This window comes from Palaemon carinicauda, chromosome 19 (assembly GCF_036898095.1).
Source record: "Palaemon carinicauda isolate YSFRI2023 chromosome 19, ASM3689809v2, whole genome shotgun sequence".
Lineage (NCBI taxonomy): Eukaryota > Metazoa > Arthropoda > Malacostraca > Decapoda > Palaemonidae > Palaemon > Palaemon carinicauda.
In genome coordinates this window covers 27,075,460-27,097,480 of record NC_090743.1, presented here as the reverse complement: position 1 = coordinate 27,097,480, position 22,021 = coordinate 27,075,460, and the positions used below count along the sequence as shown (strand labels likewise).

The following is a 22,021-nucleotide window of genomic DNA, read 5'->3' as shown; positions in this document are numbered from 1 at the left end:
CTATACTGTAGGGATACACTGCCCTATGAAGAGTATTAGAAAAGAAATACCAATTGCTGTCGATAGTTCAGCTGCCTTCTTCAGTATTCATAAATACAAACTATCATTCAAAATACATCATATCACTGTTCTGAAATAGCAATGATTGCCTAATGAAGGATGTTTATACTTACAGTTTTGTAAGATCTCATGGCGAAAAGATTTGCCATCATTGTAGAAAAACCTGGAGCTAGACATGACTGGGCGATGAATCCTAATTTGAGCTCAGCTAAGCAAATAACATCGTCACCTCTTTTCCAGTCCCAAGAAGGAATGTTTAACAAATAGGCCTGGAAAAGGGAAACTAATATGTTAACTGAAAAACAAAAATGATAACAAAACATATCGTGGTGATACTTACTTGTGTTAACAGTTTGGTAATGAATAAAGATTCTCAAATAAAAGTATACTGCATATACAGGAAAGAATAAGAATAAATGGTGTTATTTTACAGCATTAAATATTAAAAATTATGTGATGATACACAAAATGGCATTATTTTTTTTCTTATCGGAAAAGTATTATTTATGAAAATATCAATATTGTACATAACAATTCATATGAAAATATGCAGACGGGTGTGAAATTACCCTTATAAACCTTTCAGCCAATGTACTTAACACTTCCAACTAAATTTGATTATCTGAAGTTATGATGAAAACGGCATTCTTAGAATTCAATTGATTCTACCTTATGTAGATTTTACTTTATACACAAACTTAAATATAAATCATTCGCACATTAATCAAGGTAAATGGATGCACTACATGTACATCCCTTTCTTCCACAACATATTGTTCATATTATGTTAGTATCATCAAAATTATTAACAATTGTATTATTATACCATTACTATTTTAGTATTTCAATCCCTATCCATGGCTAACCAGAGTCAGAAAATTAATTAAAATCTTCTTAACCAAAATGGAATTTTAATCATTTAATACAGTAATAAGTATTATTTCTTACACACCTGATGTTCCTATTGCTTGTACTGTATATCCTACTTAAATATTGACCTCTACCCTAAAATAAAAAAAAAATCTCCTTTCTTTCCTTGCAATATGCCTCTTCTCTAGTTAAGTACTGTATTGAGTTAATCTAGAGGTTAGTGGTAACTATCTAGGCATGGGTATTTCATAGTTCCTTTATCTTTCCATGTATCTCGTTGTGTTTAGGAGTGTTGGTTGTCCTTGTTATTCAAAAACCAGATTGGGATTTTTTTTTTATCTTGGGCTATTTAACTTTTTAACTCTGACAATCTTAATATTTTGCATATCTTGTTGGCTACTAGCGTAAAAGTGAAAATAGATGAAATTCTAAAATTACTGTTGAAACCTCAATATTAGAGCTACAGTATACCATTCATAGTTTTTTTTCTGTTATAAAACAATAGAAAATCTGAATAACAATAAAACTCGGCTAGATATGATAAAATTAAAAGTTGTGGTAAAAAATAAGTTACCTACTCAAGAAATAAATACTGGCCAAAAAAAAGTTTAAAAGAGAGGAATGAGAAGTTTGTGGCCTTTTCTTCCTCTGTATCAACAGAGCTTTTATTTTTTTCCAAGTTGACACAGAGAATCTTAAGTAAAATACCAAAGAAAATGATAGGGGAATTTAAAAATTCTGGGGTGCAAAAACAATGAGAGCAGAAAATAAGTTTTCTCCTATCTTTATTTGGAACTATATTTGGTGTGCTTCAACTAAGGCTCTAACACTAGCATAAGACTATTTTGTGTTAAGACCACTTTAAAATTTTAATTAATATTTGAAAAAAATATATATTTTGGGGGGTTAATGTACCTTATAATCTCCAAGAAATTTTCTGTGAAAGGTTAGAACAGGGAATCCAATACAGTACGACAAGAAAATACCAATGAAATATTATCCTCCCTGCTCCAAGGCTAGTGTATCAATGGGCACAACACGGACTTAGTGAGTACTGTATCATGAAGACCTATGGATTCATCATAACACCTCTTATGCTGAAATACGTCATCCTATAACTAACAAACATCAATGGGTTACTTGAGGGAAATAACCCACAGGAAAAAACTGCAAAACCTCAGTTCTTCCTTAATATCCCTTGCGTATGAAAATCTGTCAATAGGTTTATATGAAATAAAAAGTAAAAGATTAAAGCAGCCAGCTGGAGACATTGGAAGTACTTGTGTATTATCCAGCAACTGAAAACAAAGTGGCCACTCAGTGATCTGGCGGGAAGGGGGGCTTACTGCAACCCACCAGTAACTACCAACACCTCATTAAATCTTTAATGGCCGAATTCAAGCTACAGTATGCTAAAAATATACAGTCAGCCCTTGGTATTTGAGGGTTCTATCATAAAAAATTTGTCCCTTCGTGACACAGGGAACCATATGCTGTAACTTAAATAAAAAAATCACATATTCGCTTTTTTCTAATAAGTACTCTCGCGGCCCGATGATTTCAAACTGACCATGCTCCTTTGCACCTGGCATACATTGTGATGTTTCCCTCTCCGCACACCACAATACCCTATCTCTCGCTCACTCAGCCTCGGTCTTGCATCATCTCTCCTCGCGTGTGGATCTCCCACTTCGGTCCTTTTTGTACAAAATCACGTTGTGATGTGAAAAAGGTAGTAGGTTGGCTAGGGCACCAGCCAACCCTTAAGATACTACCGCTACAGAGTTATGGGGTCCTTTGACTGGCCAGACAGTACTAGATTGCACCCTTCTCTCTGGTTACGGTTCATTTTCTTTTGCCTACACATACACCGAATAGTCTGGCCTATTCCTTACAAATTCTCATCTGTCCTCATACCTTGACAACACTGACATTACCAAACAATTCCTCTTCATCCAAGGGGTTAACTACTGCACTGTACTTGTTCAGTGGCTACTTTCCTCTTGGTAAGGGTAGAAGAGACTCTCTAGCTATGGTAAGCAGCTCTTCTAGGAGAAGGACACTCCAAAATCAAACCATTGTTCTCTAGTCTTGTGTAGTGCCATAGCCTCTGTACCATGGTCTTTCACTGTCTTGGGTTAGAGTTCTCTTGCTTGAGGGTACACTTGGGCACACTATTCTGTCTTATTTCTCTTCCTCTTGTTTTGTTAAAGTTTTTGTAGTTTATACAGGAAATATTTATTTTGGTGTGTTGTTGTTCTTAAAGTATTTTACTTTTCCTTTCCTCACTGGGCTACTTTTCCCTGTTGGAGCCCTTGGGCTTATAGCGTCCTGCTTTTCTAACTAGTTTTGTAGCTTAGCTAGTAATAATAATAATAATAATAATGTAAAAACCTATACATACCCAGTGTGCTTACAGTGATTTTAGTATGAAATGTGATATGTAAATTATGCTACCACATATACCAAACAGTCGATGGGTCAAAGAGTTGCATTATGCTTCTGACTAACTGCGTAGAACTGTGTATGTAAACAGTTAGTGGTGCTGTACTGTACTGATTCTTTTTCTTTTAATTTTTAATGTGTTAGTGTATTCATTGTGTACCACTGTAATGTTCTTGTTATATTAACTACTGTGCAGTACTAGTACTAAATACAAAATAGTGAACGGTGAATTTTAAAGGCAAGAGTTGACTTGCCGAAAACAGAGAACACTTACAACTGTTACCTAAACTAATTAAGCTGTAATGTAGTGATGGTACTGTACATATATTACAGTAACATAAACTACAGTATCAGTGGTTGTTATATTCAATAGGATCAACAGTCTTTTATTGTTACAGTACATTATTTATGTATAAATGTGGCAATGACTTATGTGTATCATAGTCTCTCTGTGTACTGTATGTACTTTACACTTACTGAAATGTAATCAATAATTAACACAATACTTATACAGTGATAGAAACTAACTAAAAACAACCTCAGGTAATAAAGTGTGTTACTTAATGTGTTAGTCGGCCATACGTAGGCAATGGGCAGTATGTTGTTAGGTTAAGAGTTAACCCACCCTAGGGCAGCAAGTATTTGCGGATTCTAGATTTTTGCGAGTGTCTCTTTTACTTAACCTCGAAAATAAGGGCTGACTGTATTTCTATTACAGGACGAGGACTTGTATGCACGTAGGAACACCTCAGAAGGAAGATAATACGGAGAAATATCTTGACCTGAATGAGATATATCCAAAGGAAACTTATTTTTCAAAGATATTAAAATAAGTTAGTTAAGGCAGGGTCTGATAATGTTTACTATTCACTGTTGTCTGACACTGACCCTTTCAAAATGAATCATTCTTAGTTGAAAGTAGACAGTTCTAACCTGACTTACCAATAATTTGAATACAATGAAATGAAGACAAAGGCAAAGTCCAGAGGTTCATAATGGCTATTTTATACCACATAACATTTTACTACTCTTTTCTGCTTTATCAAAAGCAACCACCAACAATACAAATTAGCACCCAAAAAACTAACCTTATTGTGATACTGCATGAGTTGAATGATGACTCTGATATCATCAGAGTAATTTTTGATGGAAATGACTCTCATAATGTTTGCAGCATCCTCCGCATCAGGATCTTGGCAGTATTTGTTGGCCAGAACTAGGCACGCATCGGCTTCATGGACCTGTGGCGTACACACAAAGACCAATTAACGACAAAGCTAAAAAAAAAATACCATGAGATTGTCCATTTCATATGTACTGCCAATGGAAAATACAAGTGGATGGGCAAAATGCAAAGTAAAACACTCTAAAAGAATAAGTTGGAATGTTGCAAAGTAAAAAATGAACCTGAATGTGAAAATTTTTATGCTAGATAAGAAGCCAAAATCTAATTGCACGTGGTGAAATAAATGTGAAAAACGCAAGCCTCATTAACATGTCTTAAAATGCTCTCATAAATCACACTGCTCAACACATTTACATTAGAGTCAAGTGAGCAGTATTCAATAAAATACACAACATATTTTATAAAATCTAGTGCAAAAAATATTGATCAAACTTTTAACATAAATCAGGAGGAAAAAGAAGCACTAAAAATAAAACAATGTTACTCTTTTAAGTGGAGGATATGAAATTTAAAATCATAGTTCAAACTGCAGTACAGTAAAAGAAAATGAACAATAATATGAATATAAATTCTTAACACTGAATCTATCTTGCACAAAGAATACTGCAATCATTACCCCTCCACAGCAGTGCAATTTTCATATAAGAGTAACTACTGTACTGTATTTGAAATAAAGCATTTTAGAACTTTAAACGATCTGATAGAATTAAGTACTTTTTATTATTTCAATCTAAATCTATAATTCCTTTAAAAGTAAATTCATGAATAAGATTAAAAAATAAAAAAAGGAAACAGTTAATCCTTTATTGTAGAGAGTGAAATAGTAAACAATGTGTTCATATTTTACTGCACAATCACAACAGCTGTTTCTGGCAAAACAATAAATGTTACATCCATTAGCAGTACTGATCATTATCATCTCACGGATATTTCGTAATGATATATATTGTCAGATATTACAAGTTATCTCTCAGGGATATTTTCATGTAGAATCATATACTGGTATATCATTCCTTCAAATAAACAATGGCAGGCTGCCAAAAAGTTAAAATGTGAAATAAAGTACAATACTTGAAATAAGACGACTTATCTAAAGAAGTTAATATTGATACAACAGTGTCAAATTAAATATATACGAGCATGTTCAATAAAGGATAAAAATATATCACATAAATGCAAATATGTTTACAAATATAAAAAAAATATCCATATTTTAAGGGTAATCTATATCAAAGATAGGATAAAAATAACCGAGGTATTCAATAAGATATTGCTGACAAAAAACTATACATAAAATCATTCCACAATGATCAATTAGCTTTCCTCATGACTGACTTGGTTGTAATTCATGCTGACTACTGTGTTAAGATTTCTAAGAGGGATCTATTCACAAGGTTTCTGGGGATCAGGCAACATGCACATGCAAAACATGCAGAGGGTTCCATTATCTTGAAAGACTGTTACTTACCAACGATGACCAGCCCCAGTGAAAAGTAAGATAACAAGTCTTTTCCTCTGGCTTTTTGAAGGGGGGTTAGGGGCTGCTACCTTGGTCGATGCTACTTAATTTTTAGATGGCCCTAAACCACTTACTACTGTAGAATCGCAAGGAAAACGGCTCCCCTACAAAAGTTACGCTCTTAACTTTTGAAACGCTGAGCTAATGCTTTGATTACTAACCCTATATACCATGAAAAATCTTTTCTATAGGATATATCAGGTACTATACATACAATTAGCAACTTGAAGACCCTTTTACGAATACTGTACCTATGTTTTCTGAAATGGCACAATTATATCTGCCAGCATCATCAGATAACAGTTAAAAACCCTACTAAACTTACTACTGTATATTAATTTAAAAGCCATTGGCCTATAATACAGCAGGAAGGCAGCTCAAATATTTCACAAAAACACATCTACAGAGATATAAAGTAACTATGTGAAGGACTAGCAACTAATCCCTTAGAATATTAATACCATCCAATTTTTTTTTTTTTAGCATCTTTTCCCTTCTGGATATGAAAAAATGGGTATGACTCAAAAACTAGCCATTGGGTTACAATGCTGAATAAAATAATCAAGAAAATATGCGGTGACTGTATGGCTATCTCTGAATAGAGTATGTTCAAAATGGTATTGACTGTATCATGAAAAAGAGCTACTGTATTCTAAAAAAATAAATTCTCTAAATTCTCAAGTAAAGACAGCATTGTTAAAATGATGGTAAAAAATGAGTAATTTTCTGTCAAAATTAGATAATGTATGCTTTATAAAATGGAGTCCCTCTACATAAAACAAAATCAACATTGGCTTAATTTTCAAAACAGCAACACAACAGATCAGCATAGGTAAGAGGAAAATAATCAACCACATCTGAGAGAAAAACACATAATGGTACGATTATTACTGGTATGTGATATTACAATGACAACCACACAATACCAGCCACTTAAGCAGCATTAGCATCAGCTGATATTTCTGTAGGTGATTACAAGTACAGACAAGAGATGCTACTTGCCACCAGAAGGTAGAATTACACAGGAAAAGTTAATTTTTTTTTCAAATATCTATTGTACATATTAAAGTGTGACATCCTTTTCCAACTTACAATATCTACAAGATGTGCTTTACACATTTTAAACTTATAGATAAATTAGTCAAAGGATGTTCACTTATAAAAGTAACTCTTTTGAAAAAAAAAAAAGGAGTGGTGCAATTCTGGTCTACAGCTAGCATTGAATGGCACTTGACATACTTTGGCAGTGTCTACGACATTGAATTAAATCCTATTTTCATGTGAGGTTTTGAACAGAGTTAAGGAGGTATTACGAACGGCCCAGGGAGACAACAACAGGATCTACACAGCATGGTCAGCACCGTAAATGTGTCATAAATATACTTGCTTGATTGCAGACTGGCAACCAGATTTGAGGTCCAAAAAGTGTAAACAAAAATTATTCATCTAAACAATACACTATACATAATTTCCTGAGAAATACATATCAACAAAGTATTCTTTTATACTAAAGTACTTTTTTATCATAAAAGGGAACACTTGTTCTTGTGATTCAATATTGTAATTTTTTTCTGAATTGTGGATAACAAAAAATATTTGCAGTAGGTTCTGTATGAAAACCAAGCTCTAATTGAATTTTTACTTATTCATAAGACTCAAAACTACAGTCTCCACAATAGCTAAAAACAAGGCTAGCTAACAAGAAGTCAACAAGATACACCAGTGGCAACAAAAAAAAAATTATTCAATTACTAATCTTTATGGCCAATTAAACCAAATAACAAAATACAGTACACTAATAATGGTGCATTACAAAAGTTTCAGATTAATTTCAAGTATGAATTGCATACTCAAGGATCTAAAAAAAAAAAATGTGCAAAAAATCAACCACAAAAAAAGTCAACCAGTCTGTGATTAAGCAAGGTTATTTACAACGCACTGCCACATCAAAGGATCAACAAGTGAAATACACCGAATGAAACAACCAATACAACCATGCGCTGTAACACAACGCTCATCTGTACAACAAATGCGACAGATAACACCGTAAAAGGCTGGTTGGAACATCAACCCTATCAAACAGCAACAAACGCCCACATGAAGACACAGTTACCACTGCCCAATCAGGATAACTTTCATTCTTCATGGAACATTCAGCCAAAGTCTCCAAAGGTCACAGAATTTTAACCAGTTGGTCGTTTGAGTAATGAAAAGACGAGATAAGATTTAGAGCAAACTGTCTAATTTTATCTGTTGTTCCTCAAATTCTCAAATTGGGCACTTATGACAATATACTAGAATGCCTTATCAAACTTATATTTTACTTGAATGCTTTATCGAATTTATAATATTTTGATGCTTTATAAAATCTATGAATAAAATGATTTTGGACATTTTGTTATCATATAAATAACGGTTATGTGTGCGTAAGTGTATATGATTTCACACATGGACGAAAGTATACATAATCCATTCATTAATAATACTTTTTGCATATTAAAACAAGAAATTATTTCCTATTTTTGTTTTTCAATCAAAATAACAAAGTTCAGGGCATGTCAGAAGAATTACAATTACATTTTTTTAATAGAAATTGCTTGTTTACGACATAAGAATTACAGTATGGTTTATTTTTACTGCACAATATTTTATTTTCATTATTACAAGGATCATGTCACTGTTAGCCTTATTTACACATACTACTGTATATAAAGCTGACCAGTAGACTTTCCATCAAGTGAACCTAATTTTATCTCTCATTATTGTAGCTTGCTATGCTATAATAGGAAGTTATCTTAAATAAGTGAAATTAATACTGCAAAGTATTGGATCTTATTGATTTCTTTTGTATACTGTTTTTCCTCTGTACTATATCATTACTTGCATATCAAATTTTTCGTCAAATAAAAAATTAATGTAAAAAGAGACACAAATACAGCGTAAATGCAGTTACTGTGTAATTTTATCTAAATGCATCACAGGCTTAATCACAATAATTTTTACCCAAATAATGATTTTTTCATATAATGTCACTCGATGGTTTGTTAATCAACAATTTTGAAAAGTAAGCTTCGTTTCCTAGCGCCGATAACATTGGAGAACTTTTCCAACTGTTCTATTTCAGTTCACTTTTAATTCATGAAATATGTAGATTTCTTATGATCATTTTAATTGATATTTCAATCATAATTTTAAGTGCATTGAAAGGATTTCCCATTTGAATATAAAAAACTGCATTAGATGTACAGTACTGTATATACACAATATGACAAATTTGAGAATAATTTGTGTTTTTTCTAACTATACAAACTAGAAGCTCTTTACAGCGGAGTGGGGATATATTTCGGTGATAGCTGAAGCTAGCCGTAACGTAAAGCTTTTTGCGAAGTGTAATTACCCTCTGCTAGTTGGTAAAGGGGGGAATGGGGCTAGACCAACAACCATGCTCACACCTCCATTAGTAACTGAACGTCACTTTGCAATTGTGGCAGGACTTCTGGGGGAAGATGATGGCGGGGCCAGTATTGGTAAAGAGCTCCAGGTTTGTATAGTCAGGAAAAATACAAATTATTTCCAAATTTCTTATTTGTTCTAGTACTATATACAAACCCTTACGCTCTTGACAGTGGAGACCCACTCCATGATAAGTGGAAGTCCAAAAACAAACTGACTGGTGATTGACCCGAGGTACTACTCTGTGCTTCGTGCAAGCCGTATAGAGGCACTCTCACACTACGTTAACTCTGAGTGTTAACAGCCTGGGCAATTCAGGCTAAGTTGAAGAATTTAAGTGTGACCTGCCAAGGTAAGCATAAAATTGGAGTTAAATTCCACACTTAACTTTGACACTGCCCGAATCCACCTCGCTTAGAGATCAGACATAAAGAATATATACTGTACACATATATTGGGTTACACAAGAGACGATGGTGCCCACCTGCAGCTAAAGGATGTCAACTTGAAGAGTTTCTCGGATGATAACACTATAAGAGAGGGGAGAATGAAATAGGACGTGGCTAGTCACTCGCACATTCCTTCTAGTCTTAATCGCGGGTAATGTCTGCCCTCAACCAACTGCTACTTGTCCTACGAAGGGAGCTGAAATGTTATCAACCACGTTTTCTCCAGCCACCACAGGTCCTAAGGTAAAAGTATCAAGGTTTCTGTGGGTTATGTCTTGGAGCTTATGTCTTGCTTGTAGTATCTATATCACAGAGAAATTCTTTATGAATGCCAGGAATGTGCCGACACCCCTGATGTCATGAACTCAGGGTCAACAGCTGGAAGAAGAGGAGCCTGGTTGTATGGCTTGCTCAATCACTTGCCTAATCCCGAAAAAGATTGAGTTCTTCATTATCTTCCTTTTGACCATTCCTGTGGTCACGAATAGCCTACTGATCTGAGGGCGACCTCCAGAGTCTCTTTTCAGGTGTTTCCTCAGCAACCTTACAAGTCAGAGTAACAGCTGATCTGGATTTTCTGTTACAAAATGGAGACTCTCAATATGAAAGAACCTAAACCTAAGACCCACTACAGCTGAATTTTGAATCTTACCCAGAAACTCAATGACAAAACTGACTGTCGCTTCTCCCCATTCCACTGAAAGGGTGATGTTGCTGGACAGACACTGTAGCTCACTGACTCTCTTTGTGGAGGCCAGGGCTATAAGGAGAACCGTCTTCAAGGTCAAGTCACAATTTAATGACTGACTGAGTGGTTTGAAAGGCACTCCTTTCAAAAAATGTGGGACATGAACTACATTTGCAGGTGCAAGTCTGACTACCGACTAGGGCAAATGCACCTGAAACTTTGCATGAGGAGGGACTATTCCTTCAAGGAGGAAATGTTAATTCTGTTCAATTCAAAGGCAAGGCACACGACAGAGTGGTAGCCTTTTACCACTGAGACTGAGCACAGTTTTTCTATCTCTGAGGTACAAAAAAAATTCTGATATCATTGGAATTGTGGCACTGAAGAGAGCGATAACCCATCTATGACGCCAACTGCAAAAGACAGACTACTTCACCTGGTATACGGCAAATGATGACTCATGGAGGTCTTCCCCCCTTCCCCTGTGAAAAGCACAGCACTGTGAGGAGTTGCTGGAGAGCCTCCTGGTGTGAAGTCATGGTGAAGCTATTTCTCGGTGGAAGATCTTCATATTTGGTTGTCTAAGCAGATCCGGAAGTGGAGGGAGTTCCCTCGGTGCTTCTGTAAGCAGATGCAGAATGTCTGAGCATCATTCTGCATGTTGCCACAACAGAGCTATTTGGGTCATTGAGAGGTTTTGCGATGCCCTTACCTTATTCAGAAAACTCCTTACTATGAAGAATGAGGGGAACACATAAACATCCAAGTTGTCCCACTGATGTTGGAAGGCTTCCTACCAGACTGCTTGGGGATCTGATACCAGAAGAGGTACACTGGAAATCTCCAGTTGAGGAACGTTGTGAACAGGTCGATTGTTGGTGTAACCCCTGCAAACTCAAGACTTTGTTGGCTATCTGTTGTTCAGAGACCATTCAGAGCTTACAATCTGAGGTTTCCCGCCAGCACATTTCTCTTGCCTGGGATGAAAAAGGCTGATAGGGCTACTGAGTTGTGTCCATCTCAGGATTCTTACAGCTAGATGGCAGAGGGACTATGAAAAGTACCTCCTTGGTTGTTTACACATGCCCTTTTCGTGGTGTTGTCGCTTTAGCCGGAACCACAGTGGCCTGCATGGAGCTGATGGAATTGCTTGAGGGTTAGGAATACTATCCTCATATCCAGGAAGTTTTATGCAGCACTGTTGCTCAGACTTGGACCAGAGCCAGGAGGCTGTGTGATGCAACAGGTTAGCACCCCAACCTTTCTTTTCATGCTTCTGTAAAGAGCATCAATTCTGGGGGAAGAGAGAGATCTACTCCCCTGATCACATTAGTGCTGGACACCCACCAGCTCAGGTATCTCTTTTGCTCTGCCCCTATCATAACCATGATTTTCAAAGTGTTTAAATGTTGAGATCAAGAGGTCTTCAGCTGCCACTAAAGGGATCGAATACGCAGGTTGCTGTTGGGTACCAGTTTCTCCAAGGAGGCCAGGTGCCCCAGCAACCTTTGTCACTGCTACGCTGGCAAAGGAGCTTGCAACAGAAAACAGGTGCATTGCCAGTTTCCCTTTCTCTATTATTTCTTTGAATGAAAAGACTTTGCCTAGTAAGATATTGATCTTCACTCCTAAACATACGAGTTTTCAATAGGGAGGCACGTACGCTCTACGCAAGCCTCACAAACCAGTATGTTCTCCCCCACTACCAAAGCAGGGCGAACAGGTAGAATCAGGGTGTGTCCTAAAGCAGCAATTTCCAGCAAGAGCGATTGCTGAACCACTTAATAGCGAAGTGAATGTTGGCAATGCAAACGCTACAAGGCGAGGGTTGGCGAGCACCTGTATGGGTGTGCACAAGTAAGGTGATGGGCACCTTTGCTTCCTGTCTTACTGCCAGAGTATACTGCCGTGGTGAACGAGCGAATGCTACCGAGATAGTGCGCACCCCTGGCAAATGCGATGTCAAAGCATGGTGTTTGGGCGAGTAGGCTCTTACGAACTTGCTAAGAGGTTGGCAAGTGACCTAGATCACATGCAAACCTCCTTCAGGCAAAGGAGCTCACCCACCCACCTTGCTAGTGTTCAGCGAATGGGTGCCCAACGCTGTGAAAGACTCCCCGTGAGACTCGGGTCTGTGCTCACACACGCCAAAGCAGTATGGCCCAAAGCACTCTTATACGATCCGCCTACAGCAGAAGCTTGGCAAGTAGCGTTATGCACTCCTACAGGAGGAGACATTCGCTCGTAAAAGACAAGTAAAGCTGGAGAAGACAGGTTGTACCAGCAACCTTTCCAAGGGGAAAAAAAGTCTTTCTTTCTGAACTATCGAAGCTGGGATGGGCTCTGAGTTACCTGGTCAGCCAACTATCCAACAGGGTAGTCAGTACTACCCCCGGATTGTGTCTGTTGCTCCACCCCTAAGAGTTGGCAAGTTCAATTGAGAGGAACAGGGAACCTTGACTCCCAAGTGAAAGATCAACTCTCGTTGGTTGGGGGCCGGGAGTAAACATCTCAAGTTGATTGTCGTCGAGTCATGCAATCAATTGCAAGCAACTATTCTATGGGGGGTATAAGTATGCTACAAGATTGGTAACACCAGAGTAGCCAGTACTCTCTAGAGGAAGATGGTTTTACAGAAAATCTCACAATCAATTGCTATCAAGCAAGAGATCGATTGCTAACAACCGATCGCATGCAACTACTTCCGATAAGCAAGATTGAGACACGTCTTCAATCCATTGTCAGACAGAAAATTGTATGCATATGTCCAGCTATGGACCCGTTAAACAGACCGCCAAATTCCTCTAGCAGGCAATTTCTTCCGATCTCATGACGGGAATGGCGAGGCGGGACAAACATCTGGCCGCAACCCAATATATTTCAATTGGGGAATATTAACCAATGTTTGCAATCGAGACCTCCTTCTTCCTATGATCGAAATCCCTTATAAATGATGAATAAGTTTTGTATTTCTCCGTTTCTGATCAGGAAAACTGGCATAAGTTTCAAATGTTTTCTCGGGGTGTGGGTGGGGGGTAGACTCGCTTATGCGAAGTTTTGGAGTCAAAGTACTTCCTATACTTTGACAGCCGATGCAAATATTTCAGATAAACTGTCTAGAATGAAGAAATAGTCAAACTGAGGGTAGTCTGGTTACGGAAAAGTAGGAGGGTCATGCATAATCTGACTTTCTCCCAAGAATACAACCATCAAATTTGAAAGATCTAATGATTTACAAAAATGGGGTTCCAATTATATTATAGTACATAGTCCTTGCTATCTCTCACTAGTGTGCATCCAACTGTGAGAGTTACACATGCAACTAGCAAAATGAACTGCCTGTGTTCGAAAACAAGACAGTATTGTGAACATGTTTCTGTGAATAAGCACCCTCACAGAGCTCATGGAGTTGCTTGCAGGAATGTCTATGCAATAAAGCACAACATTATTGCCCAAAGAAATTGATCAGTACCATACTTTTCTCATGTTTTAAGACGCATTTTTATTCTTGAAAAATAACTAAAAAAAATCACCCTGCATCTTAACACTAAAATAAAGTTTTATAGGGGAGTTTGACAACCCTCCAACACACCAGTGATGACACAAGCACTCAAACTCACCACACATATAAGCCTATGATTATCATTCACAAGCAAAAAAAGTAACTTTATTGTGATACTACACTTTGTTTAATGAACGTAACAAGAGATTAGTATATTTTGATCAGCTGATAGCTCACCACCGCCATGCAAGCTTCTCAATTAACTGCATCCTAGCAGATAACGCAAGAATATATTAGTTGATTTTGCATTTATTTAATTTATCATATTTAAAAAAAAAAAAAATTTTGGTAATGACTTTGTTGCCTAAGTTCTGAAATAATACAAACAGATAGATGTTGAAGGGACCGTGAAAAATCATCTCACTGTGAGTTGACAGTAGTGTTACCAAGCTAACAATGACCTGCCCAGAGATAGAGTCTCACAAACAGCAGCAAAAATATTCAACCTAGAGGAATTTCTAGAGAATTTTTTATTTAATCAATAATTAATTTGGTATGATAATGTGTAAACGGGGAAATGTGTGAAATATTTCTAAAATTTTGCTTCGTTACTAAAATTTGACCAGGAAGATTTGGCAACAATCCTTTCATGTAAACAAACACTTGGAAAAAAATTTACGCATTGTGGTGGCAACTACGACTGGTTTCGTGGGTTTTCACATGTGTAATAAAATTTTCTGAGGGCAAGACGGGTTGAGAAGATGGCAAGTGGTCGGAAGCTGACACCATGTGAGTGCTCCAAAGAGCCCTCCATTCCGTTGGGAAGAGAAGCCTGAGATAGCTACCATACCTGTGGAAATAAGCCTGCAGGATTATGTCTAATGAGGCTCGTTGTGCCCTAGGGGCACAATGGTGGCATGCGGTGGCCACAAGCAGTTGGCAGGCATTCCCATTTCCGGTAATAGCCCGAGGGTTTTGTCTTGAGCGAGCGCGCATGCGCAACAAAAGAATCTCGTATCAGCTCCTGGCCTCACACTCCATGAGCTTTGTTGTGCCCCACAGGCACCATGTCAGCAATAACCACAAAGAGTTATAGCCTACGAGACTCATTGATGGGAAAGGCAGTGACCGCAATCGGTCGGCAGGTATCACCATCTGCGGCAACAACCCCAAAGGGAAATTACTCACGAGACTCATTTGTACGACGGGAAGTTCCAAAAAGCTTTGCTCCGAAGAGCTAGAGCAGGGTATGAACAAATCCAAATCCTGCCGGCGGAATCCGCTGGGGGAGAAACCACTCAGACAATGGTCTCTCCCAAGGGTGAGAAAGGCAACCAACCCCTGTTTCCGTTGTCAGCCATTCTCTCCGTAAGCGGGAAGATTGCTGGACACGGACTGTTGGAGAGTAACTCTTCCTCGCAAGGGAAAGTTGCTCAACACCTGGTGGAGGTTAACTCTCCCTCTGAAGAGGAAGTTGTCCAACACCTAGAGGTGGACCTCCAGGCAATGCACTCTGCTTCCCGTTAACAAGCTGAGCTCAAGTTGAAGGTCAGCATCAAAAGTTGCTTATGAAACATAGCCAAAGCTAGTTTCTGGGTTCACCCTGAAGGAATCCTCCAGACTGAAAACCCCAAGAGATACCAGTTAACCACTCCTCTCGTTCCTATGCTGGAGCTGCAGGAACGAAGGGGAGCAGAGGCAGAGAGTGCTGCAGTTAACTGTAGCACCCTCAGAAAATATTCCATAGCGGGCAGACTCAAAAGCCCTAAGGAAGGTAAGAGAAGAGACTCCCCTGGTGGTGGCCATACCTAAGGAAAGTATGGGGTCACACTCTGAAGAGAAAAGGGATTTTTAAGCTCTTTTTAGGCCAGTTACTTTTAATCGTAAGCCGGTTAAAAGATTTTGACGGGAGAGCAAGACTACGTCTTTACTCTATCTAGCTGCAATGAAAAGCGATGTTCAGTTACTAGAGTAGGTGTGAGCGGGATGGTTTGTTTACCCCCGCTCCCACCTCACCAACTAGCAGAGGCTAGTTACACCTTGCAAAAAGCTTAACGGATATTTTCGGCTACTGCCAAAATGTATCTCCACTACACTGTAAAGAGCATAAGGGTTTGTAAATAGTGCCAGAACATATGAATAATAATTTATCCATGCCATTTGTTATTAGATATTTTAAAAAGCATCTCAATCACATATAATAAAACTTAAGAGTGCATTGCACAGCTTATATCATCACATTTATTACTAAAATAAAAAACTGATATCAATTTTGTACACCTAACAAATTTATTTTTCCTTATGTTAATTTCATTGGACCGAACCATAAACCAATAACTTTTGAAGCAACCACTTTATGATTGAATTCTAGCATACAACCTAATGATAGACCAAACCAGGATCCAGAGGAACTGGATCCTGAACCAAATATAAAAAAAAAGAAAAAAAAAAGAAAAATGGTTAAGCTGGCCTCAGAAAACTAAGTTGCACCAAAATTACTATGTGACTTGACCTATTTCTTCATAAATTAAATATTTTTATTATTTATGTTTAAAATGAAACTTCCAATTGGAACTACAATTAAATGATGACGAAGCATATGGCTGATAATAATGTACAGTACCGTTATTTTTCATAACTTCAATTACGCTAATTTTGACTCAAACGACTTCATGGTAAAACTGACGATGCCATCACCCTCCATAATGATGTCATTAATATCAATGAGGAAGCAGATAACAGGAGAGGCAGAGCACAAAATAAAAATAAGCGGCATAAGAATAACGTAAAATAACTACATGCTAGTCATAGAATTGATGGTCAAATGAAATATGCAAAAATAAAAATATGTATTCATCTCTCAAAAGGGACATAATTGAAAAATACTTAATGATGATAACAGGATCGGCAGGGACCAAAATCTCATTAGTTAGAAAGGAAATGTAAAAAGGATGAGAAAAAAAGCTATGCTGTATCTTGGATTAAAACATGAAAGATGTGTTAAAACACTTTCATATATTAGTACTGTAATTCTTTGAAACTTAGCACTGTAAGTATGCATCGATATCTTTAATTGCCATGCACCAAAGCCTTGGCCTTTCAAACTTAAATGCACTGTTTGTACATTCTGTACAGTATTGTATTGGTTAGGCATTTTACCTTTTTACATTGCAGTATTTTATTCTTTTCGTTTTCTCTTATTTTCATTACAAAAGCATTCCATTGTGTGGAAGCTTGTTTTGCAAGGCAATTACCTTTTAGGATAGATCTATATAAACAATAATAATTGTGAGAATAGAGAACTTTGAAAGAAAATATGTGCTAATGATAATATATAGGAAAAGGATGTTAGTAAGCAAAGGGAAAAATGTTTCATGAAAAAACACATAAAAATGAAACAACAGAATTTTGATAATATGGTAGAATTCATTACCGATTTCTATACTCACCTGATATTCATAAGATTTCCTTCACGAAACTGATTAAATGTTGATTTCTACCCTAAAAATCTAAATATTTCCTATTTTCTTTCAATGTAATAATTTTGCCCCTCAAGTGGAGTACTGAGTTTATCTGGCAGTATGTGGTATGTGGTGATACTACAAAAGATTGCTGCCGCAACCATTTTAGTCTTCAATTCAAAACATGTTCAATACCCTTTGGACATTACGTACTGTCCCCATGACTATGGAAATTTCCATCAAAACCTTTTTTGAAAACTCTACAACTGATTATCCCAATGCCTTGGGCACTAGGAACAACCTGTTGTAAAACCCTGGGGGATTGGAAGCGGTTTCTTTGACAGAGAAGGGTTGGAGAACAAAAGAATTTGATATCTGTCTTATTCATCAATAGAACCTATGGCTTGGGTAAAGGATTTCCTAAACTTTATAAAATTAGGAAAGCCTTCCCCCAACCAGGACCTTCACCGAGTTCTATAAGATTGACGAGTCATGTTGGTACTTTTATCGTGCCTTGTATTAATCTGAAATCCCGAAGGTCTATCACTGTTATGAAAATAATGGTCTTGAGAAAAAGGAGGGACAGAACATTAGAGAGAAAAATCAGGCCTTCATGAGATAAGATCTTATGTCACTTTCAGCTCTAGTGGCCACCTGCTCTACAACACCATCAATCCTATTCTGATCCAATATGGGATTAAATAGAGAAGTAAATTGAGGGCTTCTGCACATCATAAACCATCCCAACCACAGAGGAACTCGGTTGTTTCCTATGCTTAGCAACAAAATTAGTAAATATGGATAGTAGCTTTTTCTTGGATAAGAGTTGAAATAACCACTACTAGCAAATTGGCAAGAGAGAATTTCAACTAAACTCCCTATGCTATTACTCATAAACATCTCTAGAGTTAACCAATTCAAAAACACTGTAATTTTAAAACTTCCTTTTGTTCAAATTCACCAGAAATTTGAGCAAAATAGTGTGATCTGGAATAAGGTTAAGTAACTGTTTTGTTTTATAAATAAATGAATACTTATGATCGAGATGTTTTCTAGAGGTATTAGCTGACTCCCACACGAGACATTAAATTATTCCCTTTGCTAGTGAAAATAAAAGAAAACTTCAGAGTACGAGCAGTAGCAGTAATAGTAGCAGCATTAAACAATATACTAGAATAAGCATCATCAATGCTTACCTGAATTAACATATTTAGATTCATTTCAGCAATTGGCTTTTGTAATAGCTGAAATAGTGATATATCATATGAATTACTTTCTTCCATGTCAAACTCAGCCTTACTTTTTGGGCCTTGTTCTGATGAAGCATCCAAAATTGATAATTCAGGATTTGCTTTTTCTTTACTACTGGAGGTAGCCTGTGCTAAGCAAAGGACTAATTTTGGTCGTGAAGGTACTAACCCCAAGGGAAAATTTGAGATGTGCTAGTCGCCAAACCTAAACTAGGCAGTATTCCATTTCCATTCGAAACATGACATAAATGTTTTCAAGCTTCAGTATAAACTTTTGAAGATTTATCAAAAATTTTTGTACCAGTTTTCATAGGAACCATAAGATACACCACATTATGAATAATGGTAAAAAGGGGTTGCTCATGTGTGGGTACTTCAGTGGGCGGATGGAAATTAAGATCCAAACTATCAGCCTGGTCTTAAATTTTGGAATCTGATGGTTGTTTATAGCTGACAGGATCACGGAAAATTGGTGGCTTTGTGATAGAAGAGTGTAGAGTCATTTGAGAGAGTGAGGCTCGTGATAAGGCTATCAACTCTATAATATGTTGTGACCCATCAGAACCCTTACTAACTGATACAATAAAACCAATTAAACAAAACCTTATGAGCTACACTACAGTTTGAAACACAGCAGATTAGGCTAGTACGGTATCAACGCCTATGCCCAAAGGCACGCTAGCCTTCCCAGACTACATAAACATAGCAAATTTAGTAAAAATCTTACAAAGCTCATTACTACCAATCCCTGAGAGCTTAGTAATAGCCTGAGTAGCAATATCATCATTATCCTCGCTCTAGTCTTCTCTGGAGTTTCCCCTAAACTAAAAGATGCTTTTCTTTTACATTTTGAGTCATTTTGCTCAAAAAGAGGGACTAGTAAGCTACCACACTCAGCACAACAATTGTCAAAATCACAAAGCTGACCTTGTCATGTGAAAAAAGGCAAATGCAAATTTTTATTATCCATAAATGAATTCCTTAAACAATTAACACAGAAATCTACAGCAAAACTGGAAAAAGACATCCAATATTAGTTTACACCTAAATAACCCCTTCATCAAAATAAAATACTATCTGGATTCGCAGGTACTTGCTACACAGCTATCACACAAACCAAGATGAAATGACTGAAATGGCCGAGGCTTTTGTAGCATCCTAATGTATTCTTCTTGGCATATCCAACCCCATGTAAACTCAATACTTCACTAGAGAGGCAAGACTTACAATGAAAGAATGTGGTATCTATTTTTCTTTTTAGGGTAGATGTCCATAATTATCTAACCAACTTCGTGAAGGAAGCCATATGAACTTCAGGTGAGATTCATAAAAATGAGTGAAATTACTGATACAGTGATCAAATAAAAAACATATATCTTTACATAATATATGGTAAAACCTATTAAACCATTTTAAATGTTGAATGCGCAAAAAAGAATATTAAAATTCTATTCCATAAATGAGGAGAACTGTAAAAAATTTAGTCTTTCAAAGTGTGTATGTACAGGATATGTAAATTAGTAAAAATAATATAGCTTTAGTTAAACAAAATCATAAAACAAGCTGTAAGCCTTGAAAATTTTCCTCCTAATGAACAAATAGCAAAATTAAATAAGTTACTTAGAATATAAAAGACTAATCTTCCCTTTCATGCATAATTTTGTATAAACACAAAGAAAAATAACATCCATTACTCTCCTGCAAAACAGGGCATATCACTAGTTCAAAATCGTTGTAGGGAGTAAAAACTATAGAGAACCTAGTGATGGAGCCATGTAAATAGCATACAAGGTGCTGTGCAGGGTCTCCTTATCCTATAAATTAATATCTTTCTGATGTGCACTTTTCACCTAACTTTAGTCTCTTAATATTGCTGTCCAAATTCTTTCTAACTTTCACCACTTACAGAGCAAAAAATTATTTGGACACCTATAGTAGACAGCAGTGTGATCAAAGTGAGTGCATATTTGAGTGTGTGGGATTGCAGCCCGATGAGTAGGCGTACTTCAGTGTTATTAGTTATGCTGCATCCATGCACTTTATATCATAATTAATAATAATAATAATAATAATAATAATAATAATAATAATAATAATACAGTAATAATAATAATAATAATAATAATTTTCAATAGATTGTAGAATTATCCTCGAATAATAAAATTAAAATTTATCATGGATTTAAAATCAAGGGAACTGATAGATTTGGACTGGAAAGTCCATACCTATCTTAAATAATTATTGCTAATAATCTAACTAGATTGCAGAGTTATTTTTAGATCGACAAGGATGGCCCAAAGATTCTTTATTTCTTCTGTGGGGTAAAAATTTTGCAAAGTATAAGGTACTGAATCTGGACTCCTATGTGAGAAGAGACAAAAAACATTGTTAAAAGTAAAAGCAGAAAACAATGAACCTTGTAGCCAAAGGAACATTGCGCAGGGCCAATCTCCAAAAGGCAAAGTGTTGTCAAATGATTTGACCTCCACTTGTGACAGACATAGTGTATCTGTTCACCTGAATAGAAACAATTATCTGAACAGAAAGCAGATGTGATAAACGGAATATCAACTCACAGAAAAATTAAAAATGACTTGCACTACCTAAAAAATTTAACTTGCGAGAATATCCAATGTTTCAGTTTACACCTTGTACATTTTATGATAACCTATGCACAGTGACAATTTCAATACCAGTACCATTATCCTTAAAGTTTTGTCAAGATGAAGGATAAACTGCTAAGAAACCTATGGGATATTTTTCAAAATAACTTCATTACTTTTCTAGCTTATTTTCCCTTATTGTTTCTTTTAAAGGATGAAATGTCGTTTAGTATGTAACAAAACTCCCAAAACACCTGCTCTAACAATGATTTATAATTCTTTGTGTTTGTTGCCTTCAAAAGAAAATGCAGTATATCTAAAATAAAGTAAAAACTAAATTACATAAAACAACATTTGAAATGCCATTAGGAGGAATTTCTCATTGTCTCGGGAAAATCTTGCCAAAGGATATGGAAGTATAGGCAATGAACAGTGTATTCCAGGGGATGATGAAAAGCTTAATTTCCAGATGCATTATGCAAGTATCCAGAAAACTGTGATAATGTGTCACTGGACCTTGTTGAGTCTTTCTCTT

The 22,021-nt window shown here is 36.5% G+C and overlaps 1 protein-coding gene across 46 annotated transcripts in view; it reads right to left on the bottom strand.

Annotated features, from left to right (window-relative positions):
* slo (calcium-activated potassium channel slo) overlaps positions 1 to 22,021 on the bottom strand; it is a 608,128-nt gene that overhangs the window by 116,428 nt on the left and 469,679 nt on the right. For all 46 annotated transcript variants that reach the window (XM_068393381.1, XM_068393340.1, XM_068393345.1 and 43 more), the window contains 2 exons: positions 4,464 to 4,616; positions 174 to 329 (listed from right to left, as the gene is read on the bottom strand). In XM_068393381.1, the coding sequence (XP_068249482.1) occupies positions 174 to 329; positions 4,464 to 4,616 (309 nt within the window). The remainder of the gene's footprint in view (positions 1 to 173; positions 330 to 4,463; positions 4,617 to 22,021) is intronic.